The sequence below is a fragment of the Gavialis gangeticus genome, unplaced genomic scaffold (assembly GCF_001723915.1).
Source record: "Gavialis gangeticus isolate Ggan-Ray unplaced genomic scaffold, GavGan_comp1, whole genome shotgun sequence".
Classification (NCBI taxonomy): domain Eukaryota; kingdom Metazoa; phylum Chordata; order Crocodylia; family Gavialidae; genus Gavialis; species Gavialis gangeticus.
The window spans coordinates 49,386,203-49,407,092 of record NW_017729030.1 but is presented as its reverse complement, the minus strand read 5'-3'; the positions used below and the strand labels follow the sequence as shown (position 1 = coordinate 49,407,092).

At 39.8% G+C, this 20,890-nt stretch overlaps 1 protein-coding gene across 4 annotated transcripts in view; it reads left to right on the top strand.

Annotated features, from left to right (window-relative positions):
• The window catches only part of NR3C2 (nuclear receptor subfamily 3 group C member 2), a 382,693-nt gene that overhangs the window by 347,150 nt on the left and 14,653 nt on the right, over window positions 1-20,890 (top strand). For all 4 annotated transcript variants that reach the window (XM_019522178.1, XM_019522177.1, XM_019522179.1 and 1 more), the window contains exons 7-8: window positions 2,573-2,703; window positions 7,491-7,648. In XM_019522178.1, the coding sequence (XP_019377723.1) occupies window positions 2,573-2,703; window positions 7,491-7,648 (289 nt within the window). The remainder of the gene's footprint in view (window positions 1-2,572; window positions 2,704-7,490; window positions 7,649-20,890) is intronic.

Below are 20,890 nucleotides of genomic sequence, written 5' to 3'. Positions count from 1 at the left end.
GCTTCTCTCAGTGATTAACCACCCTCATAATCAGAAAGTTCTTCCTAATCTCCAACCTAAATTTCCTCTGCTGTAGTTTGAGGCCGTTGCTCCTAGTCTTGTCCCATACAGCCACAGAAGAAAACTTATCTCCGTCCTCTCTATAACTGCCCTTCAGGTATTTGAAGACTGTTATCAAATTCCTTCTCAGTCTTCTTTTTCTGCAAACTATATAACTCTACTGCTTCCAGTATTTCCTCATAAGTCTTACCTCCCAGGCTCCTAATCATTTTTGTTGCTCTGTGCTGGACTCTTTCCAACCTGTCCACATCTCTCTTGAAGTTTCAGGCCCAAAACTGGACACCATAATCTAGGTAAGACCTGACCAGTGTCAAATAGAATGGAAGAATTACTTCCCTTGATTTGCAAGTGATACTTCTGTTAATAAAACCCAGTATATTCTTGGCTGGGGTTTGTTTTTTAGGGGGTTTTTTGCAACAAGAGCACTGAACAGGTCCTTCTCTGCAATAATAAGTAATGCAGGCTAGCTAGTCATTTCCCAGTCTGTACTTGTACGTGCAATTGTTCCATCCCGAGTCCAGGACTTCACATTTATCTTTGTTGTATTTCATCTGATTAATTTCAGATCATTTTTCTGGCCTGCTCAGGTCATTCTGGATCCTAGCAAGTCCACCCAGTTTGGTGTCATCCATAAATTTGATAAGCATCCACTTAATCCCATCATCCAGATTATTAGTGAAGACGTTAAACAAGACTGGACCCAGGACAGATACCTAGGGAGTCCCACTTGATACTTCCTCTCAACTAGCCATTGAGTCATTGATAAGTACTCCTTGAGCATGATGAACAAAACAGTTTTGTATCTATTTACAGTACTTTTGTCAGTCTATATTTCCTTAGTTTCTTAACAAGAAGGCTGTGGGAGACAGTGTCAAACTGGATGCCTGTATGTTAAAACACTGTCTAAACTATTCCTGATTTTTGTAGAAAACGGCCTTATATTTTTCCCCTCTCTCTACTAAGTTTCATTCTTCCACTCAGATTGCATATGCTTAACCAGTTCTCTGTACAATGTGCTATGTTGAATATGTAATTCAAAAAATATAAACAATATGGTATTACCTACAATATGTCCTCTTTGGAATCTTGTCATGTCAAGGACTCTTGCCTGCTGCCATGAATGCTGAAAATACATTTGCAACCTAAAAATACCTTTTTTTTTAAATTTACTTTATTACAAGTAATAATTTCAGCTCTTAATGCTCAAATCTTAATGATGGTTCCCTTGATTTTTCTAGCTATTTTTGCCAGTATATAACATCAACCCAGTTTACCTTCAGGAAGTCCATTTAACCAAAGTTACTATAGTCATAGGGTCATAGAGAAGCAGGGCTGGAAGGGATCTCCAGAGGTCCTCTAGTTCAACCCCCTACCTGAAGCAGGATCATCGCTTTCCAAACCATCCCATACAACCATAATCTAAATCCTGTATAAAACTGCCCTCAACCATGACACAACATAGACCTAACCTGCCACAGATAAAGCAGGGCCACAGCAGCCAATGTTTTGCTTCTGTAGAATGTTGTCAGTGTACACTTAAGAGGTCCTCGGTAATGGGCCATGCCTCCTCCCCTACAGAGGAAGGCAACTCAACCCCCTCTCCCCCCCCCGGCCCCAAGTCCATACCAATCTAACCATTGGGTAAAATTCCTTCCTGACCTCAGATATGGTGATCGGTCTGACCCTGAGCAGAGGGGCAAGATTCTTCTACTGAGAAACTTCCAGCTTTGCTCCTAGCAGGAAATGTCTGTCCACCTGTGCTGAAGTTCCCAGCCTTAGATGTAGCCAACACCCAATGCTTCTGGGGAAGCTTAAAAGCACCCTAACTAGCAGAAAAAGGAGGGGGTAGGGGGAGTGGTAGCAAGCAGCAAAACCCAGAAGCATGAGAAATGCCCATGGTAGAAAATAGGCATAGCTACACCTAGATCATCCTGGACTAATGGCTGTCCAACCTCCTCTTGAACACCTCCAGGCAGTCTACACCAATGCCTCACTGTTGTAACAGTGAAGTTTTTCCCAGATATCCAATCTAAATTTACTTTGCTGCAATTTCAAGCCATTGGCTTATGTCCTCCTCTATGCAGCAGGAGAGAAAATGTGCTTTCCCTCCTTTATATGGCAGCCCTTCAAGTATTTGAAGACTACTATTACGTCCCCTCTTAAGCACCTTTTAGTGAAATCTGTTTATCCACCTGGAATGCAGTGGACCTCTCAGTTTAAAAAAGTTTGTGCTCTGTGTCTTCCAAAGGCAGAATTCAGTAACAAGGTTGAGGAAAGATCAGCTAGTTTTAAAATGCCTGCATGGTCCTGGAGCACAAGGAAATGGTCACCTCTTCGAACAACATGGACCAAATATACTCCCTCTCTAAGCTTTAATTCTAAATATGAATGAAGCTGTAGGCTTTATCATTGGACTCTGTTCGGTGTTTGGCTATTAGGTTGCACTTTGGCTTCTCTGTGGCATGCATTCTGGATTCTCACATGTGAATCTTCTGTGGTTGTTTTTTCCCAGGGAGCGGATGCGCCATTCTGCTATGTTTGAACTTTGCCAGGGAATGCACCAGATCAGCCTGCAGTTTGTTCGCTTGCAACTTAGCTTTGAAGAATACACCATCATGAAAGTTTTGCTGCTACTAAGCACAGGTAGGTTATCCCAGTATGCTTGCTAATTGTTAGAAAATAGGTTGATTTAGCTCGAGAGAGTGCAGCACCTGAAATTCATGAACTGTGCAGAGAATTTGACTTGAGTAACAAAAGAAGAGCCAAATTGTGTCCTACTAGTCTGTAGGTTCACAGAAGAATTATGGAAAAGGCCACATTACATAGCTGCATGTTGTAACTGCAGTTCCGACTTCCCATAACATCAGGAGCTGCTTTATGTGCTCTGGGTGTCATATAACCCAAAGCAGGTGAAGCAGCAGCAGGCCCTATCCCTCCATGCATGAACCAAGGAACCAAGCACACGGTGTGTGTGCTGCCATCTCATGAAATGGAGTTGCAGTGTTTGAGCTGCCTGCATCACAGCACCCCCAGTATAGATGGCTTACAGGTGCCATCATGTTCAAATGTACATTCCTAGTGTACTCTGAAGTGATTATACTGCTAATATTCAAATAATGTAAGTGCTATGGTATTCTATATTGCACTTAAAGTACACCAACTTACCCTGTCTTTCTTTGTTCTTAAACACGGGCTTGTGTTTCAAAGAGTTTGTTTTGAGGATGAATAATTGCATCTCAGTCGTAATTAAAAGAAGTAAGTAATAATCATCCTTTTAATCTACTTTGTTTTACTCCCCTAGATTTTAAGATTTAAAATTCACATTGTAGCAACTATGTAAAAACATTGATATTAAAGCAGCAAGAACATTTTGTATATTCTTTCTTCATCAGTGCCAATCACAAAGATTATAAAGAGAACTTTTTGTGGTGCCACAAATATGGTTCTGTGACTTGAGTGAATTAAACAGCTAGTGTTAATCAGCTAGTTAATGATCCAGTATAGTGTGAAGAGTAAAGAATGCTTGACTGCTGAAAAGGAGACTACTGAAAATGGCCAGAATAATATTGCATTTCAGTTACTCCTGACTATTACTTATAAGCTACTAGAAGTAGGTACAAGTCAGAGATCTCTTTAGCCTGGTTTAAAGAGCATGATGAATCCCCCCCAGTCCCCATAATGGAACTCTACCCAAGACTTGTGTGGAGCGAAGCTCAGCACCTAAGCTAAGACTTTCTTATTTGCACCCCTTCCTCCACAGGGACATAGCCCAATTTTCCCCCTGGGGACAAGAACAAACTGTAAGTGACGGATGTTAGTTACTTCACTTAAATGCAGTAGTGAAGAGCACTCAGGAGTGATGCACAACAGGGCAGTGATGATTATTGTAGTATCAGACTGGCCTAGTGGAATTTATAGCCCTGAGTTAGGTGCATTTGTTCCATAAACAATGCAAGGGGAGAGACTTGGGCTTGGTCAACACAAATAGTTTTGCCAGCAGAAATCAAGTGTTTATCTACACTCTGTGATGAGAGAGCCCCTTCTTTTTGCTTGTAGAGCAGTGCCTACTCTGTGGATGACAGAAAGCTTCTGCTGATGCTGGGAACCCACCAGAAAACATTTCTGGGTTTCCAGTACACACAGGTCCACATTTTTCTGCTAGTAGCAGACCCCTTTAACAGGTGGTGCCTCCCAGGCTGGACTGTGCGCCATGCTGATACAGCTGATGTAGTGGAGCTGTGCAGATGGGGGAGATGCACTTTGGTAGCTTCCCTAAGGTAGTGGCAGTCTGGTGGTGGAACTTCTATCAGCAGAAGGTTTATAAATATGTTAAGTGCTCAGATGCCTAAGAAAAGGATCCACAAAACCAGCCCGCTGAGCAGGGGGATGCCTAAGCTAACTAATAGCAAATACTGAGAAAATGGGTCCTCATGCAGGATCCACAATCCTGTACACTCTCAGAGCTAGGTGCTTATGTCAGCTTCTTCATACAAAACAGCAGTGGTGGCAGTGGCATGGTCTGTAGAAGACCCTAGGTCAAGTCCCTTCTCTGCCTGAATCTCCTACCTCCCAGCTGAACACTTTTAGCCATCAGGCTGTAAGGCATCCTGGGACACAGCCCTGTCAGTTCCTTCTGTTGAAGCTTTTCTATTTTATGTGGACTATTTAAATAACCAGGGGCAAGGGAGATTAGGAGTATACAAGAGTAATGACTAAGGCACTCAACTGAGAGAGGGGATATTTGGGCTCCAGTGAACACTAAAATATTTCAAATTGTTTTGCCTGTTGGTGAAAAATTAGGTACTTAGGACTTCAAGGATCTCTAGATATAGGCAGCAGCTAAATGGACTTCTTGAGGATCCCAATTTTTTTTGCCAGCCAATCATATTCAGTCCTTTTGTGGATCTACCCAACCTTCCCCCCCAAACTGTAGTGATGCTAGCAGTTCTAGTAACCTGTATCAACTAGGACAGTGTAGAATAAAAATGGATCTATAGGGGGAGAACCTATAGAAAAACGAATGTTTTAAAGTAATTCTAGTAAGGTGGCCATAGTTCTTTAGCAAAAATAAATATTTATTATTTCACCTTTTCCTCAGAATATTAAAAAATAAGTTTGAGTTCATTGAGATTGAGAAGAGTGACCTATGTCAGTTAAACTAGCTATTTTAGTCTTAAATGAACAATGTGTCACTAATGTCACAAGAAAGCTTACCAAAATATTGGCAGCTTTGGGATGTTCCAGGTGTTGCATGACAACCTTAAAATGGACAAAAGTAGGACAAAAAGAAAATGAAGAAAATATCAGCCCACAGAGTTTTTTTTAAATCTAGAATTCTAAATACCTTTACCTTAATAGTATATTGTGATAGAAAACACCAGGCTTGTTTTAATTTCATTTTTTTTAATTGAATCACATGACAGGCAGTGTACAATTTATTTTGAAACTTTCATGATGACCACATCAAGGAAGTTTCACTCCATTTACATGTGGAGGAAACCACACATTACATCTCAATTGTTTTCTTGCTTTTCCCCAGCCCATAGAATTTGGGAGATTGCCAGTAGCACTGCTGCATTTAATAAGTAAAATCGGGAACACTTGGGCAGGCCTCCAGAATCTGGTGTTTTGCTTGAGTTCTCTTTATTTGTGGTCTTATTTCTTTTTCTTTTTTATAATCTAGCTGGGATCATGATATAATAATTTTCAGATACAGCAGTAAACTAAAAGAAATAGTGTTAGACACAGAGAGGGTGGCTTTAACTCACATTTTATAACAACCATGAGGAATACAGAAGTCTTGATAAAAAGGTTTATTTTTTCTGTTTTTATCTAGATGGCTCTATAAGTAATAAATAAAAAATATTATCCTTATATTTTATGCTAGTGCCATAACTTGGGATAATTTCTTTATTTTTATTGGTGGACATCTAAATCATTACCTTGAATGAGTTTGGATTGAGATCACAATTCTGGCTAAAAACCATTGTTACTTTTGTTATTTGCTTTTAAATTGAAAAGAGTAAAATAGTTTTTACTCTCTAAGTTTCCAGTAGTAAAGAGTAAAATCTATTTCCTGTTGGTGTGCAGATTGCCATAATTGCCTTTAGGCTTCTTTTATTTTTCCTAAACCAAGAGTTCACATACTGGGTGTTCAATGCATGGTGGTAGTGATTCATAGGGTACTTGCTAATTACATGGTTGTAGAACTTTGTTTGCCTCAGGTAGTTGCTTCTGCAGGCAGCTAAAACATGCTAAATTCTTTCTTGATGTTGCTCCACTTAAGCAGTTTGGTTACAAGGTTTTCATGTGATCACAGTGAGAACAAAGACGGTTCATAGGATTGCAAATAGGGAGGAAGGTATCTGTGTAAAGTTGCCGTCAACACACTTTTAAAACCAGTTTGTTTTAGGTGACTGTCTAGCTTATTTTATTTTTAGAAAATAAACTCACTTCTTGTATAGTGAAGTATTTAGTTTTCCTGTTTCAGACCCAAGCTGATAGAATGATGTTATATTTAGTGGCTCAATGGAACCTAACTAGTTTAATGAGTATTGAAACATCCTAGTATATTGCTGAACCTTGCTGGTAACCTTCCCAGGGACAAGTCCAAGATTGACTACAGGTCTTATCTTACAAATGGTTCTAAATCAATTCAGTATTTCTGCAGTAAATGCTTTGGAACTTCTTGAATAAATAGCCTTGTTGACTCACACTAGTAACTAGGCCATGTAATGATCCAGAATTGGGCCTTTACTCCTTTTGTGTAAGACAACCCCTTTCAGTCGGACAGATGCAATGTTGAATAAGGGTAATGGGAGGAAAAACTCAGATACAATATCTGGTCAAATCTTTTGGTAGGATGCCTACTTGTGGTGGGGGAAAAACCCTTTTAATATTAAGAGCTTGGTGGCATTGCTTACTTTCAAATATCACGCACATGATCGCTATGTCCAAACCTTCAGACACTATTTGATTGCACAAGAAACATATCATTTGTTTTAGTATTTCCATACGTAACAGCTAAAATTTAAGTACAGTATGAAAGACATTGCAATTATGTACTATGCATTTCCCCCCTCAAGCAAAGTATATTGGTCAGGTGATGGCATGTAATGCCTTCAGCTTCTAAAGATTTCTGCCCTCTTTGGCTGTATTTTGTGCTTTAGTAAAATGAAAAAGCACTGCAATGCTTAGGTAGCATGGGCTGCATTTCAAAATGGTAGCATACCTGCCCAAATCTGGAGAAAGTTCTGGCATTGTCTGAAAATACTTCTGGTGTTTCTACCTCTGTGAAATACAGAACCTGTATAACACAAAGACACTTTGTAACTCCTCTAGCCACTAATTAGCTTAATTTTTAATGTACATATGAAAAGAACATTCAATTAACTGAATATTAATATAGGACTCTTTCTTTTGAATGACAGTTCCCAGAGATGGTCTCAAAAGCCAAGCTGCATTTGAAGAAATGAGGGCAAATTACATTAAAGAACTGAAGAAGATGGTAACTAAATGTCCAAGTAACTCTGGGCAGAGTTGGCAGCGATTCTACCAACTGACTAAGCTTCTTGACTCCATGCATGATGTAAGTATGACTCTTTTGGGAGCTTATAGTGTGAAGTAAAAACCCCTTAAGGTAAACTAGTAATTTTTCATCATGTTAGAAGGAGACAATAGATAATTAACTTTTTAAAAACATAGTCAGATAGAGGTTTCCAGACAAATATAGGGAAAACTGCAACTAAAACATGAGAGAGGGAGAACTTTTAAAGGTCAGGTTGTTTTCATGATAAATAGTAGCTCATTCCATAATTGCCATTTTGAACACAGCTATCAGTTATGTAAGGTGCTTCCAGACCTGAGGAACAGAAATGAAATCTGGGCCAAAGCTGGACCAATGGTATAAATCAGGGGTAGCCAACCTGAAGCACATGCATCACATGCAGCATGGGCAGATTCTATGTGTGGCACACAGTAAAGCAAGGCAGGGGCAGGCAGCACAGTGGCAGATAGGGCAGAGTGCAGAAAACAGAGCAGCAGATTGAGCAGGGAGAATAGGGCAGGAAACAAAAAGAATGGCAGCTAATCAGGCAGGGGAAGGGGAGCAGAGCATAACTAAGGGAGGGATTTGGGGTTGATCTGTGGCAAGCCTGCCAAAAAGGTTGGCCATCATTGATATAAATAATTTTTGTACCAGGTAGCAAGGCTGGCGCCATAGTGCTTAAATCCTGAGGAACATTCACAATTCATTTTACAGCACAAGGTGTTAGATTGGAGGGTCACACCTCTTATAACTTAAAATTGACTTGTTACTAAAACGTTTAATGTTGAACAAATATGTGACCTCTTACAACCATTAATCAAATGTGTCATTAAAGAACATTGCTGATATTTTGGTCATTGAATCTTTGCTGAGTTTTATAAATACAGTATTTATTGAATTATAATGCCATTTACAATATTATGTCTAGCCTTCCATCTCATTTTTTGTGCTTTTAGGAGCTACGTCTAACAAAGACTTTAGCCAAGAATGCATGATCCATGGGTCCAGAGAGACAGCAAGCAAAAGAGAGCATGATGCTCCAGCCTCACAGTTAGAGTAGTTACCTAAGAGTGGTAGGTCCTCGGTTCTGGTCCCTGCCCCAGAAACATTGTGTATTTTACATTTATCAGTCATCATATAAAATATAGAAAAAGCCTGGGAAACAGGGAGTAGAACTCAGAACATCCCTGTCCCAGGTAACTGTCCTAACTGGTAAACTACAAAGTCATGCCCTTTCTCGTTTGCTGTCTTTCCATCCCCATGGATCTTGCATTCTTAGCTGCACTGTCACAGTTGGTTTGTATCAGGGTTACCAAATTAGCACTGTCCAGAAATGTAGAACACACTAATTCCTGTATTCCAGCCATGTTTATAATGGAGCTGGATATAGAGCTTCTCCAACTGAGACAGATTTGCCTGACATCTAGAAGCAGAACACTAGGCACCCAGAGAAATGTCATATCGAGCAGTGAATAGAGGTTCCTCCAGGATTATGCATTAGTAGAAAGATAGATTTGTTTTACTCCAGCATTGGATTTGGGCATCTACATGTTCCAAAAAACCAGCTCAAAGGGCACTTTTACATGTGCTCTGGGAGGGGGGAGTGCATTAAATAGAACAGTTCCAAGAACTGCCCTAATTAAACCACTGCAGCATCTTGTATATCAGCATCCCTGCACTTCAAAATGGTGGTGGGGGCACTTAAACTAAAGCTCATTCGAGATTTAATTCAAGCTCTCCCACCCCTGTTTTGAAGTGTGGGGGTACTGATACACGAGATGCAGGAGGCTGCTGGAGCACGGTAATTACCATGCTCCAACAGACTCAATTAATGGAGTCTATTCCTAAGCGCTGTAATTACAGCACATTGGAGCAGCCTCCATGCTCATGTACAGGCATATTAAGTGCCTGGGTCCTCTTCTGTATCTTGTTCTAAAGGTCTATCTTTGGGTGCCATCAGTTACAAGAGGATTACTTTTTGTTAAACTATGTAGAAAAGGAAAGCAAACTCCTTTGCTCCTTTATGATGTGGCAGGGTAGTTGTGCTGCACGGCACATGTAGAATCTTTGGCGCAAGCTTTCAGAGTCTTCATATAAATGTACCTCTTTGTACTTGCTTGGCTTTTGTTTTTGTGGAGGCAGTACAGTACAGTGCACTTCAGGTCAAATCTGTATGACAGCCTGAGGTCTGTTTACAGAATGTACATATGGAATTATTTTTCAAATATTGTTCTGTTGTTCATTAAAACATTGAAAATCTTAGTGGGAGGCAGAGAGTATTATTAGTACTGCAGTAATAGCTCATTCTTTAGAGATCAGTTTTCACTTATTTCTTGCCAGTGAGGGAAGGTTTACTGTTTGTTGGAGAGGCAGGAGGTTGGGTGATACAAGTCAGTCATTTATAAGGTTCACAAATGAATCTCAAGGGAAGTTAACATGTGTCTCCAATATATTAAAATATTTCTAGTCCATTGGATTGGAAGGTACATAATTCTTTCTTCTGAAACATACATTTTGGGTGCATCTACACTTGCAATTAATGTGCCTGAAATTTCTGTGCAGAAAATTCAGGCACATTAAAATGCGCCTGGGCACACATCTGAATGTGTGCCTGTCTGAAACAAATATGCTTCTAAAGGGAACATTTCAGTCCAGGGCTGCCCTCTGCCAGGGTGAGATCCAAGTTCCCCTGGGAGGCAATCTGGGTGGAGGGAGCTGTCCCAGGTGCAGGATACCTCCCCCTGCCCTGCAGAGTTTGGGGCTTATCTGGGCAGCAGTTGTGGCTCCCTGCTGCCTGTGCTGACCAGGAACAAAGTGCTCCCAGTCAGGATCTACACATGTGCTTCAGTGCATTAATTAATGTGCCGTTTCTCTAGTACCTGTATGTATCGGTACTAGCAAATGGCACATTAAACTAATTTAATGCACAGTAATTGATACACTTGTGTAGACAGGGATACTTTATTGTGCATTAGATTAGTCTAATGCATAGTAAAGAGTCTTGCACCCTCAGTGTTTCATCTATTCATTCTGTATTTTTAAAATAAGAAGAATTGTGTGGATGCGGGTTATTGACTGACACAAAATCCACACCTATGTAGAAATACAGCAGTACTGTACAGAAATCAGCCAAAATCCTGAATCAACTATGGTAGGATCCATTCATTCGGAATACCATGGTGTTATTAATTATTAATAAGGGATGGAACTGATAGAGCCACTTGTATTATAATACATTCTATTTGCGTATTAATAGGTTAATAAAGGACTTTTTAAAGGAAGTCCTGCTGTTGGTATTGTCTTTAAAACATTAAACTGTCTTTACAGCAGTGATTTCTTTAGGGACTTATCAGACAAGGAACTTTGTTCATTTTTCTTTTCAAAATTCATTTTATTGTTTCCAAGGATCTGTATTAGCCAAAAAAGGTCAGAAACAGCATAATATCAGTATTGAAACTGGGAAAATTATTTATTCATATAAAGGAAAACACATCAGAATAAGTTTATAGTCTTCATGATACTGAGAGAAGGTGAAACTTGCTCTTTTCCCCTAGTACTGCAGAATATCTTAGCTCTAAAAATGAAAATGTAAATGCAGCTTTTTGCTAAATTCCTGTATAGGTCAACAGTTTTAAACTGTCACCAGTATATATATTTTTAACCTGCATTCTGTGTAATTTTAAAGGATCAGACTACCCATCTTGAGGGGTCCAACCACAGCTGAAGTCCCATGTTTATATCCCTATTGCAGATACAGCATTGGTATTTACAGCACAACCGTGAAGGGAGCTCTCTAGAATTCACTCTTACTGAGTCTTGCTGCTGCCTCCAGCTTTTTTCATTAGAGCAAAACAGTGTATCATCATTTGTGGAGTTTCTTTTACCAGGGTGTAGCATCATTCAATGACATGATGTCATTTCTTTGCACCTTCATGCTTTTTTTATTTTTATGAACTTTGTTTTTAAATATTTTAAAAACTATGTAAAAATAAGGCACATTTGAATACAGAATTGAGTTGCATTTGGTTTATGTAAAATGCATAGCATCAAAAGCAAATGAGATGGTTTTACACTGCTCAGTGCATTCAGTAATTTATCCACATGGTGAGCATCTGTGCAGGCAGAAAAGTGTCGAGGTGAGGAAAACAGGAATTCTCAAGAAGAGCAGGTAGGCAGTTAAGTATTTGAAAATATCAGCAACTTTCAGTAATGATTCCTAAAACCTCTGAGCACTTAAAACAAAATTTCAGAGCTAGAAAACAAAGCTAGTCCTGAGCAGCTGGTACGAATATAGAAACGCACACTCACATGGACGCTAGCATGCAGAGCAATGCCTCGTCTGCACATTGGGGTTTAGTTCGCACTAAGCTCAATTGCTGTGCATTGAAATGACCTGCACTGGCACAATGCAAGAGCCCCACTGTGTGGGAGCAGTGATTTATACTGTTGTCAGTGCCAGCCATCTGTGTAGACCTCGCTACACTATACCCTCTAGTACCCCAGGGCATGCAGGGCACAGGTAGCTATTGCATTGTCAGTTGATTGTTAGAGTACTGCTACTCAGGGGAAACTAGGCACATCCATCTAGACAAACCTGAGGTGCACATCTCTTTTATGTGTAATTGTGGGGACCAATACAGGTCATCCTCATTTACTTCCAGCTAGGATTTTATTTCTACTTTTCTCACTTTGGAAAGCACATATTAATATTTTCATTAACCACCACTTTTTGTTGTCGTTGAAGGCCACAATTTAGTGAGGGTAATTGATCCCTTCTCTTAATCGAAGGGGTAAACAGTTCACTCTTATAGTCCTGAATGACCAAGGGCCTTTTGGAGAGAGATGTATACAATATGAGCTTCTAAGCAAACTGCATTACGTGATCAAATGAGTGGCAGCAGGAACATTAGAAACAGATGTAGTTACACGTGGTATTGAAAAAACTTCATTTGGACCCTCCTTGACATCTCCTGTTGGCTTTGGCAGCGAGGCTTGTATCTTGCAAGACAATCTTTGTTTCATATAAGGCGTTTGATATATGGCTAGCACAGAACAAAAGTTGAGTTCAGTTTCAAGCAGACTGATATTAAAAAGACTTTCAGTTTAGAGGGCTTTTGTATCAATGCCATGACATTAATCTCTAATGTGAACCTACCCCTTGGCATGGCAAGGCAGAGTATTACACACTGTCATTTGCTTGCTGATGTTTTCTGCCAAACAAAAATAAACTGTTTAAATATCATTTTATAATTATTTTTTAAGGTTGCTTAAGGTAAAAGTTTAGATTACAGCTAAGGTAAATCTTTCCATAAACAGAGATCATCAGAAACAGGATTTGACTCCCTGAGAGAAGCTGATATTCGAAAAAGCAACACAGATCCTCAAAGGATCTTTGGTGTGTAGTGTATACATAACAAAAGTTCCTTAAGGCTAGGGGCAGAAGCCAGTATAAGTGATTGGAAAACAATTCAAATCTGTAATGCAAGAGAAGTTCAGTGTACATAAACCACTTTCAAAATCACCAAAACCAGTTTAAGAAACTGGATGGATATAGTATCAGACTTAACCGATTTAGGTTAAATGGGTTTATTGAACCTCTGTCCCAAGTCCCCTCCAGATTCAAGTTAACTCACAGTCCCCAAGCATCTCAGGATGCTTTGCACCTCCCCCACAAACCCCACTCTCAGGGTGCGTTAGCTAGCCTTGGCCAAAGCTGTCTGCTGCAGCTGAGCAGGGAAGCATTCTTGAGCAACCTTCACCTTCTAGCCTGGGCCACTGCAGGCATGAGGCTGCATTTGCAAAATCAAAAGTGAATGTCTGTTCCCTTGTTTATTGGTTCAGTCTGTGCAGGCTTCAGATGTTGGGTGGTACACAATACAAGACTTGAAGAGTCCACAAGGAAAAAGATACTTTTCAGGAAAACACTGAGCCTTTGCATGTGTCACTCATGTAACTAATCAAGAAAAATTATTCAGCACTTTTACCCCAACACTGCCTTAATGTGATAGTAGTCATAATCATCATGATATTCTAGGAAAATTTGAAGAGGAGACATTGTTACTGTAATGTTTCATGGTAATTCAGAATTTAGGGAAGAATTCTAGGTCAAATACCTAGTTCGACAAACTAAAGTGCTGATGCTCTTTTTCTGCTATATGTGTCAAGGTATTTTTAAGCCTTCCCAGAGGCATTGGGTGTTGGCTACAGGCAAGGCTGAGGACTTCAAGTGGGGGTATGCCAGCGTTCCTGCTGGGACCAAAGCTGGAAGTTCCTGGCTAAAAGATCTTGCCCCTTCCCTCAGGGTTAGACCAATCACCATATTTGGGGTCAGGAAGGAATTTTACCCTGTGGTAAGATTGGTATGGACGGTTGGGATTTTTGCCTTCCTCTGTAGTGGGAGGCATGGCCCTCTTGAGCGTATGTTGACAACATATTATAGAAGCAGGATATCGGCTGCCATGTTTCCTCTGCTTTACCTGTGGCAATTTAGGGTATTAGTGCTGCGTCAGGATTGAGGGTAGTCTTATGTCGAGTTTAGATTATGGTTGTATGAGATTATTTGAATAGGGATAATCCTGCCTCAGGAAGGGAGTTGGACTAGATAGCTTCTGGAGGTCCCATCCAGCCCTACTTCTCTATGACTATGTAGAAATGGCTCTTTTGCTACGTAGGGCAGCTTTTGCTGCTTCTGGATGTACAAGGGTGTGGTAAGGATACTCTACTGAGTATCTAAGTGACTTTCCACCTCAGAAATACCAGACGTGCTTGAGATTCTCTAGAACAGTGCTGACTTTAGTGACTTCTCTTGATGGACAGATATTCATTTTTCTGAATATGAAGAGTAAGTAATACAAGCAAAAAGGGTCTGTTTCAAAATGACAGTAAATAAAGTTAATTTATTGGGGAGTAATCATTACAGTTCATCACAGGCCTTAAATACAGAAAGCAAATGCAAACTCATTACATAGGACTCTTAGTCAGTTTTTCCAAATCCACTCTAGTCTTTAAAATATTTAAACCATGTTTTCTATACAGTACGTTTCCTGTTTAGTTATGGAGGAGAGGGCCATTGGTCATTAATGATTGATATGGTAAAGGAGGAATATATTACCAAAATCATTGCTAAGAACCTGTACCATCGGTTCATTGTGACAGCAGACACTTTCACATACATTTGTGGTTCAGGTGACACAGAAGTAAAGACTCTGACTTGTGTCTTTGTAACCCATGACCTTGGTGCTTTTCATTTATTTATTTATTTTGGGGAGGGAGGTGTGTCACACAGTTAAAGACACAAAGCCACATTTAAAGCAGTCCATCGAAGTGAACTAAACTTTATCTATTAATTGGTAGGCATGATCTCCTATTTTTATTCTGACAAAACCAGGATGAATATGAATGCTGGAAAAAATGGAAATTGTTCATTATGCTTTCAGCTAGGCAAGTAACTCTTTTAAAGAATAATACACAACTAAACAAGTAATGGCTTTAAAAATAAATAAATTTCTGTCCAATATTTTGCTTTTTTCTATTTGTGAAATCAGTGGTGCCTTCATTCACACCACTTAATTATACCATTCTTTCACTCCTGCTTCTGACAAAATGGCATCAGCATTTCCATTTTTTCCCCCTTGATTTCGAAGTTTAAAATGGAGAAAAATATTCCAAAGGATAAAACATAGTTACAGCTTCTAAGCACAGGGAGTTTTAGTTTTAGCAATACATTTGGGGAAGGTGAGGGAAATCTGTAGCATATTTAAGATACTAGAGTGAAAAAAAAATATGGACCAAATGGAGAAGTGAAGAGTAAAAGGGTGAATAGCTCACATTCCCTTATTTTAATTTGGCGACCTCTAGGTTTCCATATGCCAACTGAATATCAGGTACTATCATTTATATTACAATTTGTTAGAAACTGAGTATTGTAGAAAGGAGCTTCCTTGGCCTGTGTCTCCAGCTCCTCAATGTGTTAAGTCACAGCAAAAGAGACTCCCTGCTACACTGGGTAGGATTAATCTGAGCTAATGTATCTCAGTGTTTTGTGTGTGTGTGTGTGTGTGTGTGTGTGTATAATACATATATGCATGCCTGTGTACACGCATACACACACACATATTACAAATACAAAACCTCATCTAAATTGCAAAAACAAGAGCTCAGAAGTTAGGAGATCCCACACACATTCTTGCTTATGCAACCTTAATTCTCCCCCTTTGTGCATCCAGCCTACTTACCAGCGGGCAAGGTCCTGTGGCAAAAATAGGATAAATTAATGTAATTAAAGACTACCACATTGTATATACACAAAGGGGTAGAACTGAGATTACCTAGGCTTAATATTCTTTTAATGTAGACATTATGTGTAATTCTATACTAAGCCCTTTATAGTTTCTGTGTTTAGGTACTAACTTGAAGACATGAATTATCCTTCTGGCTGCAGGATATTTGAGAGGGGTGCCACTCCTAGTTGTTCTTCTTTCCCACTCCTTGTTACATAATTTTGTTTTCTGTCATAACCTCCTTTTTTCTTACTCCTATTAACCTTTATGATGTCCTCAACATGCCTCAATCCCCCTACCCTTTATTTACTGTCTCTGGCTGCATCTCTTTCACGCTAACTTTAATATTTCACCAGTGCTATAGACAGACAAAACATATGGTGGCTAAAGTTAAAATACAGCACAGCTAAAAACAGGAACACAGGCAATTTGGCATGAGTCAGGCAGCAAGAATTTCAGCTTTGATTTCCTAGTAGTTTTGACTTGTTAAAGCAGCTTAATATTATTAAACTGTTTTATATTCCACATTAAAACTCAACTCTTTGCTTATACCATTATATGAGGATAGCCTTTTAACTTACCTTTATAAAGCCCAATTTACATACGACTAAAAATCCTAGACTAACTAGGTATAAGATTGCATATAACATCAAAAATCGTGTCAAAAGAACCTTAAGGTTGCAAAATCAAACACTCAAAAGTGAAGAAATTCCAGATTTTGTGACTGCCTGTGCAACCTCAATTGTTTTTCTATATAATTATCATACAATTCATAATTATATACTCTTTAATTGCATGATTATATCCTGTTTGTTTGTTTTTCTCAAGACCACTGTCTTATTCAGTGCACATGGTGAACACTTAATGAACATCTAATCACTATTTTGTTTTCCCTTGCATTGTTCAGTGAGTGTAGACTGTATGCACCATACTGTATTCAAACCTTACTGTGAAAGTAGAACTATTACTTTCCTCATCAGTTTGTGTGTGTCACTTGCACATCGTATTGCAAGGTTTCACAAACAATATATCTTTTCAAGGCCTCTTTGAGGTGAAGAGGGATGCTGCTTGGAGCTGGACAGAGAAAAGGTCCTGTTGGAACTCCGTCATGCACAGAATGCTTTAATGTCAATGAACTGGCAAATTCCGACAACAAAGTATTTAATCAGAATATTTCTGGCTGGCTGTCCATTTCTACAGATGGAGAGCTGAAGCATAAGAAATTAAAAGTCCAATTGCCCGTTAATGTTGGGTGCCCAATTTGGGACACTGAGGACCTGATTTTTTTTCCTGGGAGCTTAGCATATAGCACTGCATATATCAAAGTACTACAGGGGTGCTTAGAGCTTTTGCCATCAGGTTCAGAGAAAATCTGGAACATGCCATTACCAAACCACCTCTAAAGTCTGGTTTAAATTATTTGTTTAGCATCATACAGGAAGTCTGACACAGGCAGGATTCTCTCTAGGGCAGCATTCAACTGCTTGAGACCCTTCTTTGTATTCCTGCTGTTCCCTATTTAATTCACTGGACACCTTCCCATTTCTGCGACAAATGAGGCAGGGAGCTTACAAACACTTTAGTCTCCTTTACTGAAGAGGTATGTTAAACCCTGTGAGCAAGTTTAGTGCATTGAATAAGGCAGGAGCCCCAGGAAAAAGATAGGATCCAATTATTTAAAGACTGAAAGTTATCAAAGACTATATCATAATGTATATGCACTGTGTTTTGCAACTTTAATAGTTTTCTTCAAACAGTTTTGTTTGAAAGGTTTTGCAGGGCTTGTTTTTCTTTTCCAAAAAAAAAAAGGAAACTAATACAAAATCCCCAGAAAATTTATCATGTAGAGTCAGTTACATCTACCTGTTTCTTCCATCAGTGTCACAACCTTTAGATCCAGCACAGGTCTTTGAAGTTTGTCGTAACAGAATAACTAATAGCAATAGTAAATTCTCTTCTTTTAGGTGCACCAGCACTCCAGGGAATGGCACGCACACTTTGCTGGAGAAGGTGGGAGGTTCTCAAATATTGACGCAAAGTAGAGGAGTGGTGAAACTAAGGAATGTAGGGCTCCATCCCAGTACTCGGTGGAATTTTGCTGTAGCTGGCAGACTTTCCTGCTCATTTCACACAAGCTTGACCCTGTCTGTCCTACACAAATGTATCGTCTGGTCAGTCCTGCTTCTCTTCCCCCACAAGCCTCCCCCTGTATCTTGTCATAGGTCTGTTGTTGCTAACCCAGCCCGTTTCAGTCTGTACTCTTCACCTGTCTCTTCCCGGTCAGGGGGTTGGACTACATGTCCACTTCCAGTCCCTTCCAACCCTAATTTTCTACGATTCTCCTTGCTCAGCTAGTCCTACTCACCCTCTCTGGGATTTGTGCCCATGTTCTAGTACCCCACTCCCTATGGCCAATATTTTCCCCCTCTCCAGTCACCTAACTAATCTCAAGCAGATCCCGGGACGTCATTCTCCCGCTGTACTCGGCCTTGGTGAGGCCGCAGCTGGAGTACTGTGTCCAGTTTTGGACTCCGCAATTCAAAAAGGATGTGGAGAAGCTTGAGAGGGTGCAGAGGAGAGCCACGTGCATGATCAAACGTCAGGAAAACAGACCTTATGATGAGAGGCTGAGAGCCGTGGGACTCTTCAGCCTGGAAAAGCGCAGGCTCAGGGGTGATCTGATGGTGCTCTTATTTTAAACTTATCAGGGGTGCTCACCAGGTTCTGGGGGAATGACTGTTCACCAGAGCCCCCCAAGTGCTGACAAGCTAAAATGGTCACAAACTCCACTGTGATCGGTTGAGGCTGGACATAAGAAAGAACTTCTTCACGGTCCGAGCCCCCAAGTTTTGGGATAGACTACCGCCGGAGGTGGATCAAGCACCCACTTTGAATGCCTTCAAAACACATTTGGATGCTAATCTTGCTGGGATCCTGTGATCCCTGCTGACTTCCTGCCCCTGGGGCAGAGGGCTGGACTCGATGATCCTCTGGGGTCCCTTCTAGCCCAAATGTCTATGAAATCTATGAAACTAAAAAAAAAAATACAAAGCTATGAAATGGAGAAGCATCTGTTCACTTTTTAAATCACAGTAAGGTATTGTTGAGATGTTTGCAAATGTAAATAGCATTGGTTGATCTAATGATACATTTTCACATTTTTATACTTGTATTAATACATACAAGTTAAACACTTGGGTTGAATAGGGCAGGCCAGCATTACTTAGAATCACAGATGCTAAGATTGGAAGAAACTTTGATCACCCCATGAAATTCTTGCATTAAACAAGCTCAGCTTCTGTATGTGGCACTAATATTTCCTCCACTCTAATTTGCATACTTCTCTTAGTAATGCTGAACAACTTTATAAGCCAGCATGTCATTAATCATGCCTTTAGTATTAAAGACATGCTGTATTTTAAGTTGGTCCCACAATTAAACTATACACATATAAACAAGATGATGTATTGTTTCAGTTAAGGCTGGTCAGAGCAGAAACATACCTAATACTAAAGCTTAAAAAGCAAAGACATGAAAAATGAAGTTAGAGAAGGTGTATATTTGCAACTCTTCTTCATGGTTGTAAATCTCACAACTAGCATAACCACTATATAACATAGCAAGTGCTCCCATAGCTGTAGCTGCTCTAACAGATATGCCTGGGGATTGTTGAAATGCAGCAGTCTTACCAGCTCTGAGCCTATGTTGTAATATGAGGTCTCTTACCCTAGTTTTGTTGTGTTGTAGTGGTGGAGGTGAAAGCAGGGTAGTTACAGTACGTGGGTATAATTGCCTCATCTTCTCATGCCTTTGGTTTTTAGGTTTAATGTTAGTGTGTTTTCTCTACACTACTTAGTTACACACCTTTCTTCCATTTTTTAAAAGTGTTGAACAGCAGCATAGAAATAGACACACATCATACCCCCCTGCTATCTTAGTCTTTCTCTGTGTTTTTATAGTATATCACATTATTATATATCAGGACGACCTATCATGATTTTGACTTATTTTAAGCTATAGAGCTAATGTATTCCTTATCGGCTTTTCCCTCCTACTGTGATGTAATATAAATAATGCATGACTATTAAGCATTGCAAGACATTACTTGTTTTTGAGGGGTCCCATGTATTATAAGCTTGTGTCGGTAAAGTTTTGTCCTTCTCTGAATTTCTCATGCATTTGCAGGAACAGTTGTGGAAAGGTTGAAATCAGGATTAGAAAGAGCTCATGCTTTTATACACAGAAACATGCTGATGCATTTCAAAATTCAACCCTTTTATTAGACCTTTTTCTGTTTGGCAATCTCCTAATTATCCTTTTTATCTTTAAACCCTCCTTTCTTCTCTTCTATTGTGTCAGTCTGCTATGTGCCTTTCAGATATATAATAGACTTTCCTCACAAGGAGGAGGAGCTGTGATCTAGAATGAGGCTTGTAACACAGCAAAGTATAAAACACAAGTAGAAATTAAATAAATCTATCCCATCAAAAATAAATCTAGAAAAAAAGGACGTTCATTTATGAAGAAATGCATGGTAACCTGAAAACATACCTGGGGAAAAAAGCAATTGTCATGTAACCTATAGTGTGGACTATATTTAGGAGTTGGTGTTTGTAAGAGCTGGCCTTTATGGGGAAGTAAGCTGAAGTGCATATTTATATTATGCTGTAATGCCCTGTGTAGATACTTTTAACACAAGGTAGCTTATTCAACACAAACTGTTACGTCAGTGGAAGCTAGAATGTGAACTTATGGTATATCAGCTACTCCAGGGGTTTTTAACCTTTTTAAACAAGTGTACCCCTTCTCTCTGTTTCAGCTCATGTACTCCTTTATATTTTTTCTTGTTTTTAAGTGGGGGGGAGGGGGCAGACTGAAGCCCCTGAAGTGAGGGAAGGAGGGCAGGGGTAGTTGCAGGGTGTGGTGAGGGCCTGCAAGTTGCAGGCACCCATCGGTGGAGAGGGGTCATGTGGTAGTGAGGACAGGTGAAGTCAGGGTGGAGGAT